The 17589-nt window shown below is 44.5% G+C and overlaps 1 protein-coding gene across 2 annotated transcripts; it reads right to left on the minus strand.

The window, feature by feature from the left end:
• Positions 1 to 725: 725 nt before the first annotated feature.
• Positions 726 to 10238, minus strand: kbtbd2 (kelch repeat and BTB (POZ) domain containing 2). 2 transcript variants are annotated; one of them, XM_079181750.1, is made up of 5 exons: positions 10104 to 10223; positions 7755 to 7889; positions 7093 to 7664; positions 4385 to 4550; positions 726 to 3965 (listed from the first exon to the last, which is right to left on the minus strand). In XM_079181750.1, exons 3-5 carry the CDS (start codon positions 7263 to 7265, stop codon positions 2406 to 2408), a joined length of 1899 nt encoding a protein of 632 aa, XP_079037876.1. In that variant the 5' UTR covers positions 7266 to 7664; positions 7755 to 7889; positions 10104 to 10223; the 3' UTR covers positions 726 to 2405. The 2 variants fall into 2 exon arrangements, with proteins under 2 accessions (XP_079037876.1, XP_079037877.1); XM_079181751.1 differs by lacking the exon at positions 7755 to 7889 and having other exon boundaries at positions 10104 to 10238.
• Between the last annotated feature and the right edge of the window lie 7351 nt (positions 10239 to 17589).

Genomic DNA, 17589 nt, shown 5'->3' on the forward strand with positions numbered 1-17589 from the left:
CTTTTAACGGCATCTTACATTGGAGAAATACAAAATCATAAATTTTCATTCAACAACAGAAGCTTCTTAAATGTTAAATGTAGGACAAAAAAAGCAGCTGTAGAAGAACTCCATTTTTATTATTAAACTAAGTCACAACAAATCTAACCCGACATCAAACCCCAACTTAGAGAATGTGTAATATTAAAGGGATTTTAATTTAAAGTTTTACAAATAAACAGATGAACATTTCTTTTTCATTTTTTATTGTCCAAACAGAAGAAGCCGTGAGTCAGTTTCAGGAACGTTTTTGGTATGTTTTTTAATAAATTAACGTTCATTCAAAATACAGTGCCAAAGGAATATGATGCAGCCAAACATGCTAGTAAGGTTCGTCATGAAGCACCTGTGCTCATGTTTTTAAAGGTAGGAGGAAGACACCCCCCCACCCCCTCCACTACTGCTAGTGGTTGCTGGGACATAGCAACAGCCGTGGGCCCGCCCTCTCCTCTCACAACCAATCAGCAGCAAGAATCCTCAATATTCACTCAAATTAAATCTGATAGGAAAATGGATATCTACCCACAATCACACTACAGTAATGTTTGATATTAAATAATAAAAAAAAGACACTAATACAAAATAGACCTGGTTATCCCCCCCACCCCCCACACACACTTAAACAGTCTTCTTTTAAACATATGAAAAATATATATCTTATTATATATATATATATTTCAGCAGCTTGGAAATAAAAACAAATGAGAAATGCATGAGCCCAAAACCTAACTGAGTGGAGTTGTGTTGTGTTGCAGAGGAAAATAAAAAAGTATTCATGATCATGTGACGATGGATCGAGCGCGTAAACTGATCGCTGTGAGGAAGAGCGGCGTGCAAACAGACTGCAGGGGGCGCTGTAGTGGAGTCAGGAGAGCAGGGAGGAGGTGATGGGTGACCGGACCTGCAGTCACCCTCTTTATAAACCAACCAACCCCGCACCCCCCCCCGGAGACCCACGGTCCCCTGCTGCTCTCGTCTGCAGAGGCCTTTTTATGAAGAAATCCTGGTTCTCAAATACTCATTTGTGGAGGAAGATAGTCAGACAGCAACAAAACAAAGAGGATGAGTCAACTGACAGTCGTCACTTAAAGGCAACTAATGTTGACTTTCATTATTGGTGAATTGTTTGGTCAGTTCAAACTGATTTTGTCCCAAATAAACCCTCAAAATTCAACAAATCCTCACATTTAAGAAGCTGAAACAGGAAGTGTTTGACATGTTACGTCTTTTCTCAAGCAGAAGCATCAAACAAGCTCCAGCTTCCTAAATGTGAGAATTTTTTAAAGATTTACATTATTTTGGGACATTTTATAGACTAAGATGAATTAATTAATCAAAAAAGTAGTGATCATCAATGCAAGTACTAATCTTTAATAGCAGCTCTGGTCACAAACGTACCAAAACATTTTTGACGAGAAAAAAAGCAACACAAGGTTCAATCGGCAGAATCTCCTTTCAGTCGCATCTTCGGTTTAATTGCGATCATGTGACAACATTTAAGGTCAAAGATTCATTATTGATGAATAATCAGTAGTTTTGACAATAATTCTTAGCACCAAGTCCACTTACTGGAAACTAGCGGATGGAGTTTGTCACACGATAACAACCGAACCACATCCTAAAACCTTTAATTAGAATAAACTTTAATATTGGGACTTTATTTTGGGTCAAATTACAACTTTTTCGGGTCAATATAAACTCATAAGCTCAATATGAAAACACCCAGAGTGCAACAGGAGACATTTTGATGCCGGGTCGTTGTAAATGCTGCCTTCCTGCCACAAAGGAGCTGAGAACTTTTCAAAAGGTTTAAACTCAAAACAACAGATTTTAAACAGTTTTCATGTATCAGAGGTGAGAGAAGAAGAAGAGAAAGAAAGAAAGAAAGAAAAAAAAGAAAGAAAGAAAGAAAGAAAGAAAGAAAGAAAGAAAGAAAGAAAGAAAGAGAGAAAGAGAGAGAGAGAGAGAGAGAGAGGCTGGGGGGGGATTTTGGTACAGTTGCCATTGTCATTCCGAGAAGGTTTACCAGTTAAGTGCATCATCATCATCACAAAATCAGTTGACGTTCAGATCATCACATTGTAGAAACAGTATGACAGACTTGTAATAATATCTAACAGATGTCACAACTGACAAAATAAGAAGAAAAACAACTTTTCAGATTACTAGCATATTTTTTTAAGGGGCATCTTCTTGGGGGGGGGGGGTAAAAGGCTGCATCGTTCATCAGCAACAGCTGAAGCTAACGCGAGTCTCCTCAAAGTCCAAAGATCCCTCCACAAACCCTCCTCCCTTGTTCGTCCCTCAGCGGTACAGCTTCCTGGTTCAGTCAGCGAGGGGGGGGGGGGGGGGGGGGGGGGTCAGAGCTATACGTGGGGGAGGGTCACCAGCTCCCCGTCCACCTCGAACTCCTCGGCTCCGTCGGGGGAGAAGAGGTAGGTGGGGGGTTTCCAGGGGGACTCCTCCAGACAGGACGGGTACAGCTTCCCCACCGCACAGCGGAAGTCCTTCCCCAGGTCCCAGAGCACGCGCTCGGACACGGGCTGCCGCAGGTACCAGCGGTCCAGCTCCATGTCGTACTGGTATATGGCGTACTTGGCGCGCTCGTTCATGTGGGTCTCGCGCATGAAAATGCACAGCGAGTTGAGCAGCACCACCGCGCGCACGCACGGGTCCGAGTAGCGCTTGGCGGGGATGTTGGCGGCCTGGCGCCACTCGTTCTTGTTGACGTCGTAGATCTCCACGGTCACGGAGGAGCCGTCGATGGTGCTGGTGGGCAGGCGGACGCCGGAGTTGCTGACCACGTGGAGGCCGCCGATGTAGAAGACGAGGTCGCCGAAGGATGCCGCCGAGGCGAAGCAGCGGCTGGTCTTGCGCATGGCCATCTCCACCCAGGTGTCGGCGCGCGGGAAGTAGCAGTACATCAGGTCGTGGGTCATCACGTAGATGCGGTCGTGCGCCACCACCGAGGTGCTCCAGTTCCAGGCGAAGGGCAGCGGGCTCATCATGCTCCACTCGTCCTTCTCGCAGTCGTAGCGCTCCACCGTGCGCTTGTTCAGCTCCCCGCCCACGTTGTCCCCGCCGATCGCGTAGATGTAGCCCTCGCAGTGGACCAGCGAGGGCTTGATCCGGGCGCACAGCATGGGGGTCTTGGGCACCCAGGCGTTCTGCTGGGCGTCGAACCAGAAGAAGCTGTCGACCGAGCGGAAGACCGCCTGTATCTTCCCGCTCTTGCCGTGGTTGGTGATGGAGTTCTTGAGGGGGATCTGTCCGCCGGCGATGAACACGTCGTTGTCCGGCGTGACGAGGGTGCCCACCTTCTGCAGGTCTCCCGGGGGGTTGTTGAGCTTGTACACCTTCTCCGCCTGCGGGCTGTAGCACACCACTGTAGTGGGCAGGGACCCAGACATCACGTACCCGTCGCCCTGCGTCTCTGACATGGCCTCCATGAAGATGAGCATCTCCTCCTTGGTCATGCCCAGCCGAGGCTTGAAGAACTTGGGCATGGACTTGTAGAGGCCCTGCACCACCACCGACTTGTCGTTGGGCGGCAGACCCTGGAACCAGGCGCGCTGCGTCACCTCGGACAGCGCGTCGATGCGGATCTGACTGAGCACGGAGGACAGGTGCTGCGAGCGCGCCTCCATGTTGTACTCCAGCCACAGCATGGCCGCCTCGCGCACCGTCTCCTCCTTCTCCACGTTGAGATTGTCGCTGCTCAGGACGTCCACCAGCAGCTCGTGGGACAGCTGGAGGAAGGCCTCCTGCCGGTACACCATGGGGAACTTGTGCTCCACCATGCGCTTGGCGCACTGCTTGAGCTCGCTGCAGCTGAACAGGTCGCCGATGCTCAGCATGCGGACGCAGTTCTCGGCGTTTATCTTCTTCACCAGGTAGTCTCTGCACTGCAGCAGGACGTCCTCCACCTGGACAGAGGACAGAAAACATTTCCCTTTACATCAAGGAACACATCTACTGAAGGGGAAACAACCTGTACGTAGAATTTTAAAGATTTTAGAACTTCTTGTGTTGCTGCTCAAGAAAGACTTGAAGAAAAGGGATAAAGCTGATGTTACTTTATTTATGCGTTAGTCAGACTGTCAATACTCGGCTCCAAGCCGGCTAATTACTACTGAACATCTAAATCGTTAAAGGCAGGTCATGAATATAATGCTATAAAGTTATTTATATACAGTATAGACGCTGTAGGAATTTGCTGTGGACTATTTTCAGCGGAGGATTACTACACGTTCAGCGCTCTTTGAGTATTTCCAGCAGCAGTTAGGAGTTTTTGTACAACACTGGAGCTCTGTGACGCAGAGGAATAAGACTTGTCGTCTCTGACCTGCAGGAAGCAGGCGGTCTCGTACAGCGGCTCCACGGTGCTGTCGCTGATGGCTAGGTTGCCCGTGTAGGCGTAGGTGATGATGATCTGCAGCGTGGCAGAGTCCACGTTCCTCAGGTGGACGTGGGTCTGCTTGCTCTCGCTGAGGCCGCTCATGAACATCGCCCTGCAGGAGTGAGACGAGGGACCGTCAGTCAACAACAACAACAACGGTTACCGAAGGAGGAAGTGAACCACGAGATCTCACACTGATGAAGATCACCTCCACGAAGACAAGAGATTCTATCTGCTGTCCAAGTCTTGTTAGTACGATTTTATTGGACACAGAAATTAGAATACGAGTATTTAATTGTATTTTTAGACCTCTAAATACTCATTTTGATTTCAATTCAGAGCCCCATCCTTATCTGGAAGTATCTGTGGTTTCTGGTGGAAGACTTCACAACACAGGTCAACTCCCTTTAGTGGATTCTAGGTAATAAAAGTCCCAGGTTCAGTCGTGTTTCCCGTTTCTCCTCTTAAACAAACAGAACCTCTAATGATGGCTGTAAAAACAGACAGAGTCCCAGACCAGGTTCTCAGGATGCAACATTCACGCTGTTATTTATTTAGAAGCTACTGGGACGTCATTACGTTCATGATGAATGTGCTGATGAACTTCCTTTAAAACTATTTGAGACGTCTGAACCCAAAACCAGAAGATATTTAGTAACATCAGTGATTTGATTTGTTGGAGAAGCTGGTAGACAGTGAAATTCTAATTTGTTTTGATTTTCTGTCAATTATTCCAGCGTTAAGTTTCAAAAAAGCCATGAATTCTACATAAATGTATAGATTTTTATCTTCCTTTAGAAACTATTTATTCAAGTTTTAATATTTTTTGTCCATCATAGCATACAGAAGTATTCTTGGTCTTAAAGAGCACGATTGAATACTTTGTTATTTAAAGCAGATGTTACAGCTGACTTAATACTTTTTAGATCATCGTATACGTGATTTCATCTTTTTATAACTTTTATTTTATTAATTGATGTTATCGTTTCATTTATTGTTTTGTTTTATCGTAGTTTCCTTTGTCTGTCAAAGCACTTTGTAAACGCTGTTTATTAAAAAGAAGCTATATAAATAAAGTTATCAATATATTTGACAGTAGTTGTACTGATGAGCGTTTCCATTATTCGGAGACTCTTTAACCTCCTCAGCTGCATCCGTAGAGTCGTTGCTGGCTTTAACCGGTGATTTGCATTTATTATGGAGAGATGTCTTTGGTGCGAGAACGTTCATAACGGCAGCGATGCACAGAATGTGACGGTTGTTCTTCTTCTGTTAGTTTCACAGAGGACACAATAGCTGCTGGGAACAGTGATAGGCTCCAAGAGAAGAAGAGGCTTTGAACAATTAACAACAATTTTCTTTAACTATAACCTGACTTTCTGTAGACCAAACAAGTCATGGTCTGGTTGTATAGATGTCTATGCGAAAATGACTCTACTTCTCTCTTGATTTATTACCTCAGTAAACATTGTAAACATGAGTTTATGGTCTCAATCTCTAGTTTCAAGTCTTCTTCAATACAGCATGATGTTCATTTAGTAAATGATGGTCCATTTAGAGTCAAACAGACCATAAAGCAGGGTATGCTTTAGGGCGGGGCTACACTGCGATTGACAGGTCTCTCAGAGACGTATACGGCGTCTCTACGCCACTCCACCACAGTCCACATATGGTCACTTCCTGGTCACTGGTTGCAAAAACAACAATATGGCGACGGCCGTAATCAATTAGATGTGTTTTTAGTATTTAGATTACTTTGGGGTGTGTGTGTGTCTGTTTGCTGCTCACAGCAGGGGTTAAACCCACCAAGCCGTATTACGCAACCCCTGCATGCATACCCCCCCTCTTCTTCCCCTTTCTCTCCATCTCCCACCAAGACCTACGTGACCAGACTTTACCCTCCAACCACAAGCTCTCCCCAGCGTCCTCACCCCCCCTCCCTTCCCCTGAAGTGAGAGAGAAAGGAAAAGGAGTAGCAGTTTAGAGGAAGCACTGCGACACCTATGAACCCTGCAGGGTTCACGAGTGCGATGGAAACAGTGGGGAAGATCGCGGAGAAGGCGGGTGAGAGAGAGAGAGAGAGGGGCATCGAGTTGTTGGGACCTTTTCTAGGAATGCATGTGTGAGAGTGCAGAGAGGGGTGAGACAGGAGAGTGAGACGGCGTGAAATGCAGCATGAGCCTCCTGTCAAGTACAGATGGACTCTTCCCAGAGCCGAGGTTTCTGCTGCTGCTGCTCCGTCACATTCACCGCAGCGCGCACACGCACGCACGCACGCACGCACGCTTCATTTGCTCCTCTAGAAATACATCAGAGACGGAATAATAACTGCTGCAGAGCTTTCCAGGAAACCCCGTCCCGGTGTTCTCCGTGTACGGAGTGGATAACACTTGCTCTGCGACGCGGTGCATTATTCATTGTAACTGTAGGAGGTGAGCACTTACAGACATAACAACCACCATCTCAACAAGACGGAGGGGGGATGATTGCGGTCTTTAGACACAAAAAGCACAACGCGGTGTGGTGCATTATTCATTGAAACTGAAGGAGACAAACTAGGGAAGAGCCACGCCACACAAAAGCACAATCAGCCCCGAGAGAACCTCCCCCTCCCGACATACATCGAGTTATTCCACACCCGTGGTGGTGCTCACCTGAAATAGGAGCTACACGTGGCGAGGACCATCTTGTGACACGGGAACTCCGTGTCCTCCACCAGCAGCACCACATCAGTCAGTAATTTCTGTTCGTAAAAGAACTTGAGCTGCTCCAGCAGGGAGACAGCGTAGTCCGTGTTGACCGGCCTGCGCTCACTGAGATCCGACATGGTTGCATCCCATGAATCGCGCCCCAGTTTTGAAAAGTCCCCCGGCCGGCAGAACCGGACTCACGCCAACCACGAGAAAAAAAAAAAAAAAAAAAGTATTCTTAAAGATATAAGAGGACAAACAGGAAGGGGAGAGATGGGGGGGATGCTCTTCAACACCTCCACTGATCCAAGTGGAGGTGTTCACACTCCTGTGTGGAATATATTTCTGCTGCTTCTTCAGCTGGAGAGGAGCTGAATGATGAGATGTTCACCGAGTCCAGAGGAGAGGGTCCTGGGTGAGGAAGGAGCCGCTTCCCCTCGTGGATCTGATGTCTGAGGTCATGCAGTGAGGCACCGAGGGCCAGAGGTAGCGGGAGAGAACCACGACCGTCGCAGCGCTGCTACATCAGCGCTCGTCTGGAAAAACAAAAAGAGCAAAGTTTAGTCTCAAAACCATGGAAGCTATCTGTACAGAATAAAATAACTCTTGTCGTTCCTCTGATTTACTTTGGTTTTTGGGGGCACGTCAGAGCAGCAAACGTTTATGGTGCAGAACCTGATTCTTCACTAAAGATGAGGCTATCGCGGTCTTGATCCCATTGGAAGTATCCGAGTTTCAGTCTTCTTAGCATTAAGATGCTTCTGGGGAACATACTGCATAGTCAAGCAGTTATGTGATAAAGATTCATACTGTCCGTACATGTGTCTACAATGACCCTCATTATTGGGAGCAAAATTAAAAAATTCAACCTGAATTCAATGATAAAGAGAAAACACGGTTGATGATTTATAATGTCTTTAGAAGAGAGCCCTGCAGTAAAAGATAGTGAGATATTAAAAAGGGAAAGAGTAAAACATATCAGCGTTTTCAAGCAAGCAGACAAAAACACACATCATGCATTTGGATGTTAAGCCTTGAGCTCCGCTGCTCACATCCTAAATTACATCGGGCCTGTTGGCAGGTTACCACGACACAGAGCCATTAAGCCACTTTTACCATCAATGCCTTCAAGCTGCCGGGCTTTAAGCCACACCAACAACACCACTACTGTCCACCACGACAGTCTGATTCAACACAGCACTGTGGAGTAAATGGAAATAATCTGACCATTGTGTTACAACCATCTCCACACCGACTCAGAGCCACCCGAGACGACCTCCGATCTGCTGTCATCTCTTCGCATCAACACTCCCGTTGTTAACACACTCTGCGTCAGCTGTCGTCGTGAGATTCAGAATATCTTCCATCGCTGTGACGTTAGCGGGAGCAGCTAGCAAGCGTTTCAGCATACCAGCACGCTAACTTTAGCCAACGATGAATGAGAACGTCGACGTACGCCGGGCGTCACGTTATATACTGAGATGTTTGTCTGTTATTCGTCTAGTCTCCAGAGGTGGAAGGAGTATTTAGATCCTTTTCTTCAGTAAAAGTACGAATACACCACTGTGGAAATACTCAAGTAAAAGTATTGTTTGTGAAGTAAAATGTTCCCTGTCAGTGTTGTACTATTATGCATGATGTTTATGATTAATATTACTGCTGCATTAATGTCTGTTAATCTCCATCCATGCATCATATTCTATAAGATCATGTTTGTAGCAGTGTTGCCCTGTGAGAACCACATCTCTCTTAAAAGAAAAAACAGTTATCATTGTGATTATGCATTTATCCAGCTGATCCAAGAGGCTTTTCAAAATATATTTATCTAAAGACGTAGGGGATTCTCTCCACCCATAAAGAAACACTTCATCCCTCAGTTTATCCCAAACATTCAAAATCAACACATCTGGAGACACAGGAAGGGGATCTGAAAAGCTACTAAAGCTCTCAAATAAATGTAGTCGAGTAAAAAGTACAGTATCCACCCTCTAAGTTGTAACAGTAATGAAGTAGAAAGTAGCACAAAATGGAAATATTCAAGTAAAGTACTTAGAATTTGTACTTATATACATTTCAACACTGGTTAGGTATCCATCCACCTACCAACCCACCCATCCATCCAACTACCAACCTACCTATCCACCTATCAACCCATCCATCCAACTACCAACCCAACCATCTACCTATCCATCCCTCCCTCTATCCACCTACCTATCTATCCATCCATCTACCAACCTACCCATGCATGTGTCTCTCTATATCCATCTATCTATCTATACTTCGCTTAAGGCCCTTTACATACATCAACTTCGATAGCACTAGCTTATAAATAGCCTGCTAGCTATACTAGCGAGCTAACGACAGTCATTTAACCACTTAATTACCCGTAACATCCCTTTAACTAACGCCAATTGGTCTTCGATTAAAAGGCTAATACGTGAAGCCTGTTTATCGTTGACATTTCTCTGAACTAGCTAGCTGCTGCTAGCTACGTTAGCACGTTAACCAAAACAAACCCTGTCTGCTAATCTAAAAACAAGTAGCCTGTTATCTTACCAGACATGACGTAATCATATATGTCACTTAATTTATAATAAATACACGTTCATCCAATCAACTGACCAGATACACCTTTTTCCCCCCGAGCTAGCTTCGATGCTAGCTCAAGTAACGTTAGCGACATTGCTTGATTGCCACTCGCGGCATAAGCTAGCATCGTTAGCTTCCTTTTAGCTACACAGGTTTACGTAGATGCACGCTAGCTGACTGTTAGAAAGTCATGTGTCTAACATCATCACATGCAACTGTGAAATACCTCCAGAAAAAGGGAACACGATAGGTACAAAAAAAAAAAAACATATTCAGAGAGCGGTCATGCTTGCTAGCAGAAACAATGCTAGCTAGCAAGCTAAGCGCTAAACGGGCTAAATAAACGTAAACAAACTGCAAAACAATGAAAATCCATGCTTCCTTACTGTAACTGTAGCAGGACTGACTGACTCCTCGTCAGCAGAAAGGGCCAAGTGAGCTCCTCGAGTTTAGAATTTAGATATTTAAACAGTTAGTTGTGTTGAAGGAAGCGCCGAGCAGAGGACAACCTTTCAGCCGCATCATAAGCGCCTGAAAGACCACAGAGGCCATATGAGGATACTGCGCATGCGCCCGCACTAAGCGGTCTGGCCCGGGATAAGAGGAACGGCGACCCCTGGTGGAGAGATGGGGGCACAACTGGACGAGAGAGAGAACGGTGCTTTAGATTAAATATTTAAATTGATATATTTAGATATTTTTGGGGTTATTATATACATATATATATATCTATATATATAGATATATCTATATATATAGATATATTATATATAGATATATATATATCTATATATATATATATAAAATATATAAAATATATACTGTATATATATATGTATATATACACATAATTAATTCCTCTGCACCATACTATATTAATCATGCACACCTGCATCTCTACTTCTTACTCAGTTACCTATATCAGATATTGTACATAGCAGCAAGATCCTCACTGTATTGTATTTATCAATTTAAACATTTATGTTGGGAAGTTGAATTTACTGTAAAGGCAATTCATCCCTCAGTTAATAAAAATGGGAAATAAAAATAAAGTATTTTTGTATTTTTTATTTCTGGTCTCTGGAAACAAAAAATATTATTTCTAAAAACCCTGGCCTTGTGTCTGCACATTTGTACATGTCATTCATTTAGTTTGTAAGAATAAAAGGTTTAAACACAATGAGAAATATGTTTAAATATACATAGATTACAAAATGATATATATATATATATATATATATATATTAAAAAAATCCAACACCAATATAAAAAAAATTAAGGACATTTTAAAAAATGAGGTCATGAATGTAATCCACATCTTTTTATTTTCCCTTTATTGAAAATATTAATTTGAGAGATTAATGTCATGTTTGTAATTTTAAAGTATGGATCTGGGGTATTTCGTGATAAAAATGGCTGCCCAAGTATTTCAAACATATATCAAACATATAAGAAAAGTGCCATTCAGTTGTGTGTTATTTGGTGACTTGATGCACAATATTATTAGTTAAAGTACGTTTTTAAAGATTTTATGACGCACTAAACGTTTTTCTCTTTCTTCCATGCAGTCAACATTTTTTAAATAAATATGATTAATTGTTGTTCTTCCTACCGATTCTAGACTTTAGTCCCTTTTTGTTGTTGCTTTCTTATATTTAGGGAGTTGCAGGGACGTTCATTGCAACTCAAAGCTAATTTGTCCGCTCGCAGCAGGTGTTTCCTATATGACTAATCAGCGGAGACGCCTCGGCTTCTGTGAGCAGAATGTGGAGCTGAGAGAGAGAAAGCGTCTCTCCTTCTGTTTGTTTATCGACGCAAATACGTTGACTGTAAAACTCGCCTTCAATTTTTACGAACCGGGGGATGTTGAGTCGGTTGTTTTCATCCCGCTGCAGTATTCTTTTATTTACGACAGGTTGAGCAAGCACGTGAGAAAAAATGGACGGTAAAGAACACTTCATTAAAATCCAAACTTGTAATTTGTATCGTCCTTACATGAGTAGAGAGTTGTGTATTTGGTTTAAAAGTAATATTGAGTAACTGCTGCGTTCTGTAGATGGAAGCAAACAACCACAGACATTTGGGAGCGGACAACAAAGACCTCAACAACACTCCAGACCTTTCTTTTATGTCCAGCCGCCGTCTCAACCCTACTACCTCTACCAGCAATGGCAGATGAACAACCCCTACAGTCAATACGGTGCGCCTGGAGGTATCGAGCTGCTTTAAACTTTCCGTCTGTGGTGGTGGTGGGAGTGGTATGGAAGCCCAATCATGGGACTGTGATGAAAGAAAACTAAAAAAACACTGTCCTCATGATGAGAAAACATCTCAAAATGATGAGTTAGCATCTTTAAATAATAAGTAAGCAGCTCAAAAATGAGAAACGCTATATCCAAAAATGTGTTTGCGTCTCCAAATAATGAGATGATAATGAAAAGTAATAATACCGCAGAGTAAAAGTACTCTGTCCTGCATTCAAAGTCTACTTAAGTAAAAGTACAAAAGTATTACCATCAAACTCTACGAAAAGTACCAAAGGTAAAAGTACTCATGCAGAATGGCTCATTTCAGAATAATTTATAATAAATTATTATACATTGTGTTCGTCACCTTAATTGCAGCTGGTAAAGATTATTTACATACTTCTAGCCCACATTGTAATGGAGTAATTTACCTCTGAGATGAAGTGGAGTAGAAGGAGAAAGATGGAAATACTCCAGTTAAGTGCAAGTAACTCAAAATGTTACTTAATAAGTGCAGCCCTTGAGGAAATGTACTACTACCACCAGTATTGATTCCCTGGAATCTCACTGTGCATTTGTGTTTTGTATATTTCCCAGGTCTTAACTTTGGCCGTCCCTGCATGCACCCGTACCAGTACATGCAGTATCCCGGGTATGTTGTCCCACATGCCCCGATATATCCGATGGATTACAGGCGGATGTTTGAGCCCCGCTTCCACGCTCCTAACTGGAGTGAAATGCCTCGCCAGCAGCAGTATCATCATCAGCAACAGCAGTATCATCAGCAACAGCAGTATCATCAGCAGCAGCAGTATCAGCAGCAGCAGTATCAGCAGCAGCAGCAGTATCACTACCAACCACAGCCACACGGGCGTCGGGAAACGGCCTGCTCAGAGGCTCAAACCGACCCCAGCGACGCCATAACCAAACTCCTCGAATGCCTGGATAAAATCCGAGCCACCGAGCTGCAAGGCGCAGAGAGAGAACTTGACTCGGGCGTCGCCTCGCAGTCCTCCGGGATGTTTTCTCCGGTTGAAGAGAAGAAAAGCGAAGAGCAGGGTCACGTCCTGCCTCCGGCGCCCAACGACGCCGGCCACCCGGAGTCCCCAGCTGTGACTTTCAGTGACTCCACGACGGCGGTGTACGACGGCGAGTCCAGCCAAAGGAGCTTAGATGGCCTGAGCCCTCAGGGTTGCTGGTCGACGGTTCTGGAAGAGGAGGAGTTGCCTCTCGATAGCTCATCTGTTCACGAAGAGTGTCTCGAGCTGGAGCGGCCCGCCGAGGACGAACACTTCCCTCTCGAGGAAGCAGAGGTCGCAGATATCCAGTCAGATATCCTGGCGGCCGATGAGAGTGTTCCCAAATGTGACGCTGAGGAGCTCCTGAAGCAGAGGGTGGATCCAATCTTGCCGTCTTCTTCTTCTTCTTCTTCTTCGTCGTCGTCTTCTTCTTCTTTTACCTCCAATCAGCCGGTGCTTAAAGATACTAAAAGTGGCGACAAAGCTTCAAAGACTGATCCAACTTATCAGATCCTCAAGCTGCCTTTTGAGAGCGTTTTGACACCAGTAAACGCCGGAGCCGGTCGCCTCTCCTCCCCAACTTCTCCCTACTACTACAACTACCTATCCATGCAGACCACTCACGAGCGGATGAGCGTTCTCAGTCCGTCCCTGGACGAGCTGTCCTCCAGAGATGAGATGTTCTCCACCGATCTGGACGACGCAGATCTTTTCCCCAAGCACGTGTATGCGGGCCGGAGGCTCCCAGAGGTCGTGAGCGGGTCTCCACAAGCTGCCGAAGCCGTGGAAGAAGTGTGGCTGCCCGGCTCAAAGAGGTTCATGTGCGCCTGCTGCGGGAAAAGCCTCGCAAAAGGCACCGGAAGGAGCAAAGCCCACGGCTCAAAGATGTACAGGGACGATGCCGGAGACTCTGAGGAGGAGGGTAGGTACGGACGAGGGTGTGAGCAGCCGGTCAGAGTGGTTGTGAGGAAGCATTCTGCACCCAGGAAGCTCCACGCCGTCCCGCTGAGACATGCGGCGAAACCTTGGTACAAAAGAGGCCAATACAAAGATCCATCCGATCCGGTGACCCAGGAGGAAAGTCGTGAGGTTTGTAAGCAGGAAGCAGCTGATGGTGAGGCCGGAGAGACAACTGGTAGCGACCTGCAGTGCGGAACATGTACGGGTAAGTCTCTTTCGTGGACTTTTGACGGGCATTTGTAGACTGCACATGTATGAAAATATGTGTTGCGGGAACTCTTTCATAGACAGACTCTGCAGAGAAGATATGACCATGTCGGACCAAGGCAGGTGGGGAGACGGTGACGTGATTCCCAGGAGGAGACAAGCAAACCTTCCGCAACGACAAGGTGGAATTCCTGCACCGACATCGTTTATATCATCATCATCATTGTGCAACTCTAGATGTACCCAAAAAAATCTATCTGCTCATGCAGCTTGACTAGAATCTTGTGGCCAAGTTAAACCAGCTTTTGGTCATAAGGATGCATGCGTTGTTGATTTGTCGCGTGGTGATTTTTTCTTCTCATTCTTCTGATTATTTCTTCCTCGTCGTGGCCCCCGGTGTTTCATTCCCCTTCTCGTCCGCTGTGTAGAGACGAGTACTCAGAGGAAAGTGATGTACCACAGGTCAAGAGACGAGGATGACGATGAGCCGCCACCACTCCACTGGGAGAGAGGTCAATACAACGCTTAACGCAACACTGACCTGCTTATCACGTTTCTTTTGTAAAAGTGATTCATTTTTTTTTGTTTTCTCTTCTGTCAGGCTCTACGATGAGAGAACCAAGATGTTAATACCCCCCAAAATGTGTTGAACTGTAGGTGAAATGCACACAACTCTGCAAAAGATCACACATTTTCTTATCTTTTTAAATGAAAATGTGTCTTTGTTGTCTCTCCTCAGGTCCCCCCCAAAAGGTGTAATTGTTCCAGGATAATGTGTTATAAATAGTTAGAGCACCAGGTGAAATGCACAGCACAAGGAATCCTCTTTTTGTTAAGATAAAAGTATAAGAAAAAGAAGAGCTATGTATAAAGTTTTCTGCAGTGACACTGCCGCGCACTATTCATATGATTTATGAATTTCACACGGGCTGAAAGGTTGTTTTGCAGATGGTGTGCCACAGTTTGGGGCCAGTCCAATAAAATTATTCCTTATTTAAAGCTTTGTGTCGAATCATTTTACATCTTGTAACTTCTCACTTTATGCTCAAGTTTATAATTATTTGATAACGAGGAAAATCTGGGATCATTTGACTGGTATTTCAATAAGCAGGTTTTCTGATTCACACGTACTTTTATCTGGAAAACACGAATAACATCGGGTACGAATTCAAACAGTTTTAACCATTTAGATTTTACGCTTCGAGCGTCAGATGTTCTGCCGTTTTATTTTGATAGATGTTAAGATACTGCAGTGGTATATGACTGTAGATTTGCAGAACCAGATGTCACACATGAACTATTTCTCAGATGGTTGTTTGAAAGGAAAATAATTTTCCATATTCAAGCAGAAATGCCAGATTGTTCTTGTTATTCCTGCCATTCAACTAGCTTTGTTTTAAGTCCTTGTAAATTTAATATATCCGGTTTGTGTGACAGAACGGCACATTTGAAGACATCACCTTGAGCTTTGGTAAACTTTTTGATGATATGATTGAACAGTTAATTGAGAAAATTACGACCAATTCCTCCACAATGAAAATAAACATTTGTTGCAGCCCTCTTCTCTACGAACTCCTGGATCGAACATCAAATAAAACAAAAAGACAGCAGTTGGATTTTTACAGAAAAGCTGAATCAAATAGAAAGTTGTGTTCTTGTAAACAGCAAAAGTAGATATTATACATTTTAATTAACTGTAAAACCCTTTTTGTTTTGACCTGAAAGCACACAGACCAGAGTCCATGCACAGAAAACATCTTTTCAAGCATCAGTACTGATTTAAAATCACTGGCCAACCAACCGGTCTCACAGAGCATGTTTATTCTTCACGCATAGCCCCGTCTGTAAATCCTGCTCCAGGCTACCAAACAAGCTCATAATTGGCTCTTCAGGGGTCAAACCTGCTTCTCAACACAGGTTGAGTGAACTATGTGCTTTGCATTTTAGAGATCTTTAGCCCCGCTCGCTTGCAAATGAGCCACTCCAAAGATGCTATGAGTGTCTGTCACCTGTGTCAGTAACGCTCACGAGCTGCAGGTCTGTTTCCTTAATTACAGCGAATCAGCTTCTCCTCTACCTCACCTATCCTGACTCTATTGTCTGCTCTTCCTCAGGTGAGCTGATGCACCACAGTGGGCGGGAATCAGAGGGAAACAGACATTTTTCATTGGCTTTTACAAAGAAGGTCGTCAAACTCAAATTTTCACCTGGACAGAAAATCTAGCCAATCAGTGCAGCGTTTGACAACCTCCAGCATGTCGTTGATTCCTAATTCAAAACATACTTTGAAAGCTGTGCTGGTTAGTCAGTAGTTATCTTCTCTTTGCATTTGTTCAGTGAGTGTTTTGTGATCAGAAAAACACACTGCTATCCTGCAACAACTTTGCCAACAAAGAAGAAAAAGATTCAAACAATCATTCGAACTTGCTTCTCGTGTCCTTTGTGAGATATGGAGGCAGCCACGTCCACCTTCCAGCACTCTTACGGTCTGGGCCCTCGGGGTCCAGATCCACACTACGGCCCTCAGCAGGGCCAGGGACCCCACCCGCCGTCGGCTCCGGGGCCTTCGGGAGCTCCACGTCCTCAGGAGCAGCACCACCACAAGCCTTATTTCTACATGCAGCCCTCGCAGCCGTACATGCCCATGCAGAGCATGCAGTGGCCTGTGCCGGTGCCCATGCCTGTGTCCTACAACCCATACTACCCTGGTTTAGGTGAGTGTGCAAAGCTACCTGAAAATACTAAACTCATGCTGCATGTTATGTATTGAAAACTTCGGCTCTATCGGGCCCTTTGTGTTTCATGCGCAGAGCAATTAATGCAGTGAAGTGCTTTCAAATAAAGTCCTGCTGGAGAACATTTTTTCCCCTAAATGCCATCGTAGTTTCAGAACAGGTGTTCTCTGCATTATTTTTCTTTGGTAAATGAGTTGGCGCATATCTCTGTACATGCATTACATTTTTTTTTTTTTTATCTGCATGGAGAGCTTCTGGTGAGGTGAATCATGTAACGTGTATAGATTCATGCAGGGTTTATATCACATAATGTTTGTTGAAGATTTCAGAAATGGGCGAGGTTGTGTAAGTTGAACTTCAGTAGATGAAATGTTGTTCTGAATGATTTCGGAAATCTTAGACGACTAGGAACAACTACTGATTAGTTGAGCTATCTTCAGGGGCGAGTTTAGCCCTAATAAATTGTTAGCCTCGGTAGCTTCTCATGAGTTACCCACTTGAATGCCAAGCATATACATGACTTCATGTGTCGCAACCAGGAGCACGTTCCATTTAAAGGCCGCACAAGTACTGAGCTGCTAGACTACTCTGTAAAAGCACTTTAACACGCTCTTAAAACCGCTTTTTCCTCTGCTATTAAAGGTTACGGCCTGCCCATGATGCCCCACTATCAGCCTAATCCCTACATGGAGCCACCTGGGTTTG

The sequence above is a fragment of the Pholis gunnellus genome, assembly GCF_910591455.1.
Source record: "Pholis gunnellus genome assembly, chromosome: 20".
Classification (NCBI taxonomy): Eukaryota; Metazoa; Chordata; class Actinopteri; order Perciformes; family Pholidae; genus Pholis; species Pholis gunnellus.

Coding starts and splice junctions, on each gene's coding strand:
- kbtbd2 (XM_079181751.1), bottom strand. CDS start 7,265: ATGTCGGATCTCAGTGAGCGCAGGCCGGTCAACACGGACTACGCTGTC. Junction 4,551..7,092: donor ACGTGTAGCTCCTATTTCAG/GTGAGCACCACC, acceptor TCACTCCTGCAG/GGCGATGTTCATGAGCGGCC. Junction 3,966..4,384: donor AGACCGCCTGCTTCCTGCAG/GTCAGAGACGAC, acceptor TCCTCTGTCCAG/GTGGAGGACGTCCTGCTGCA.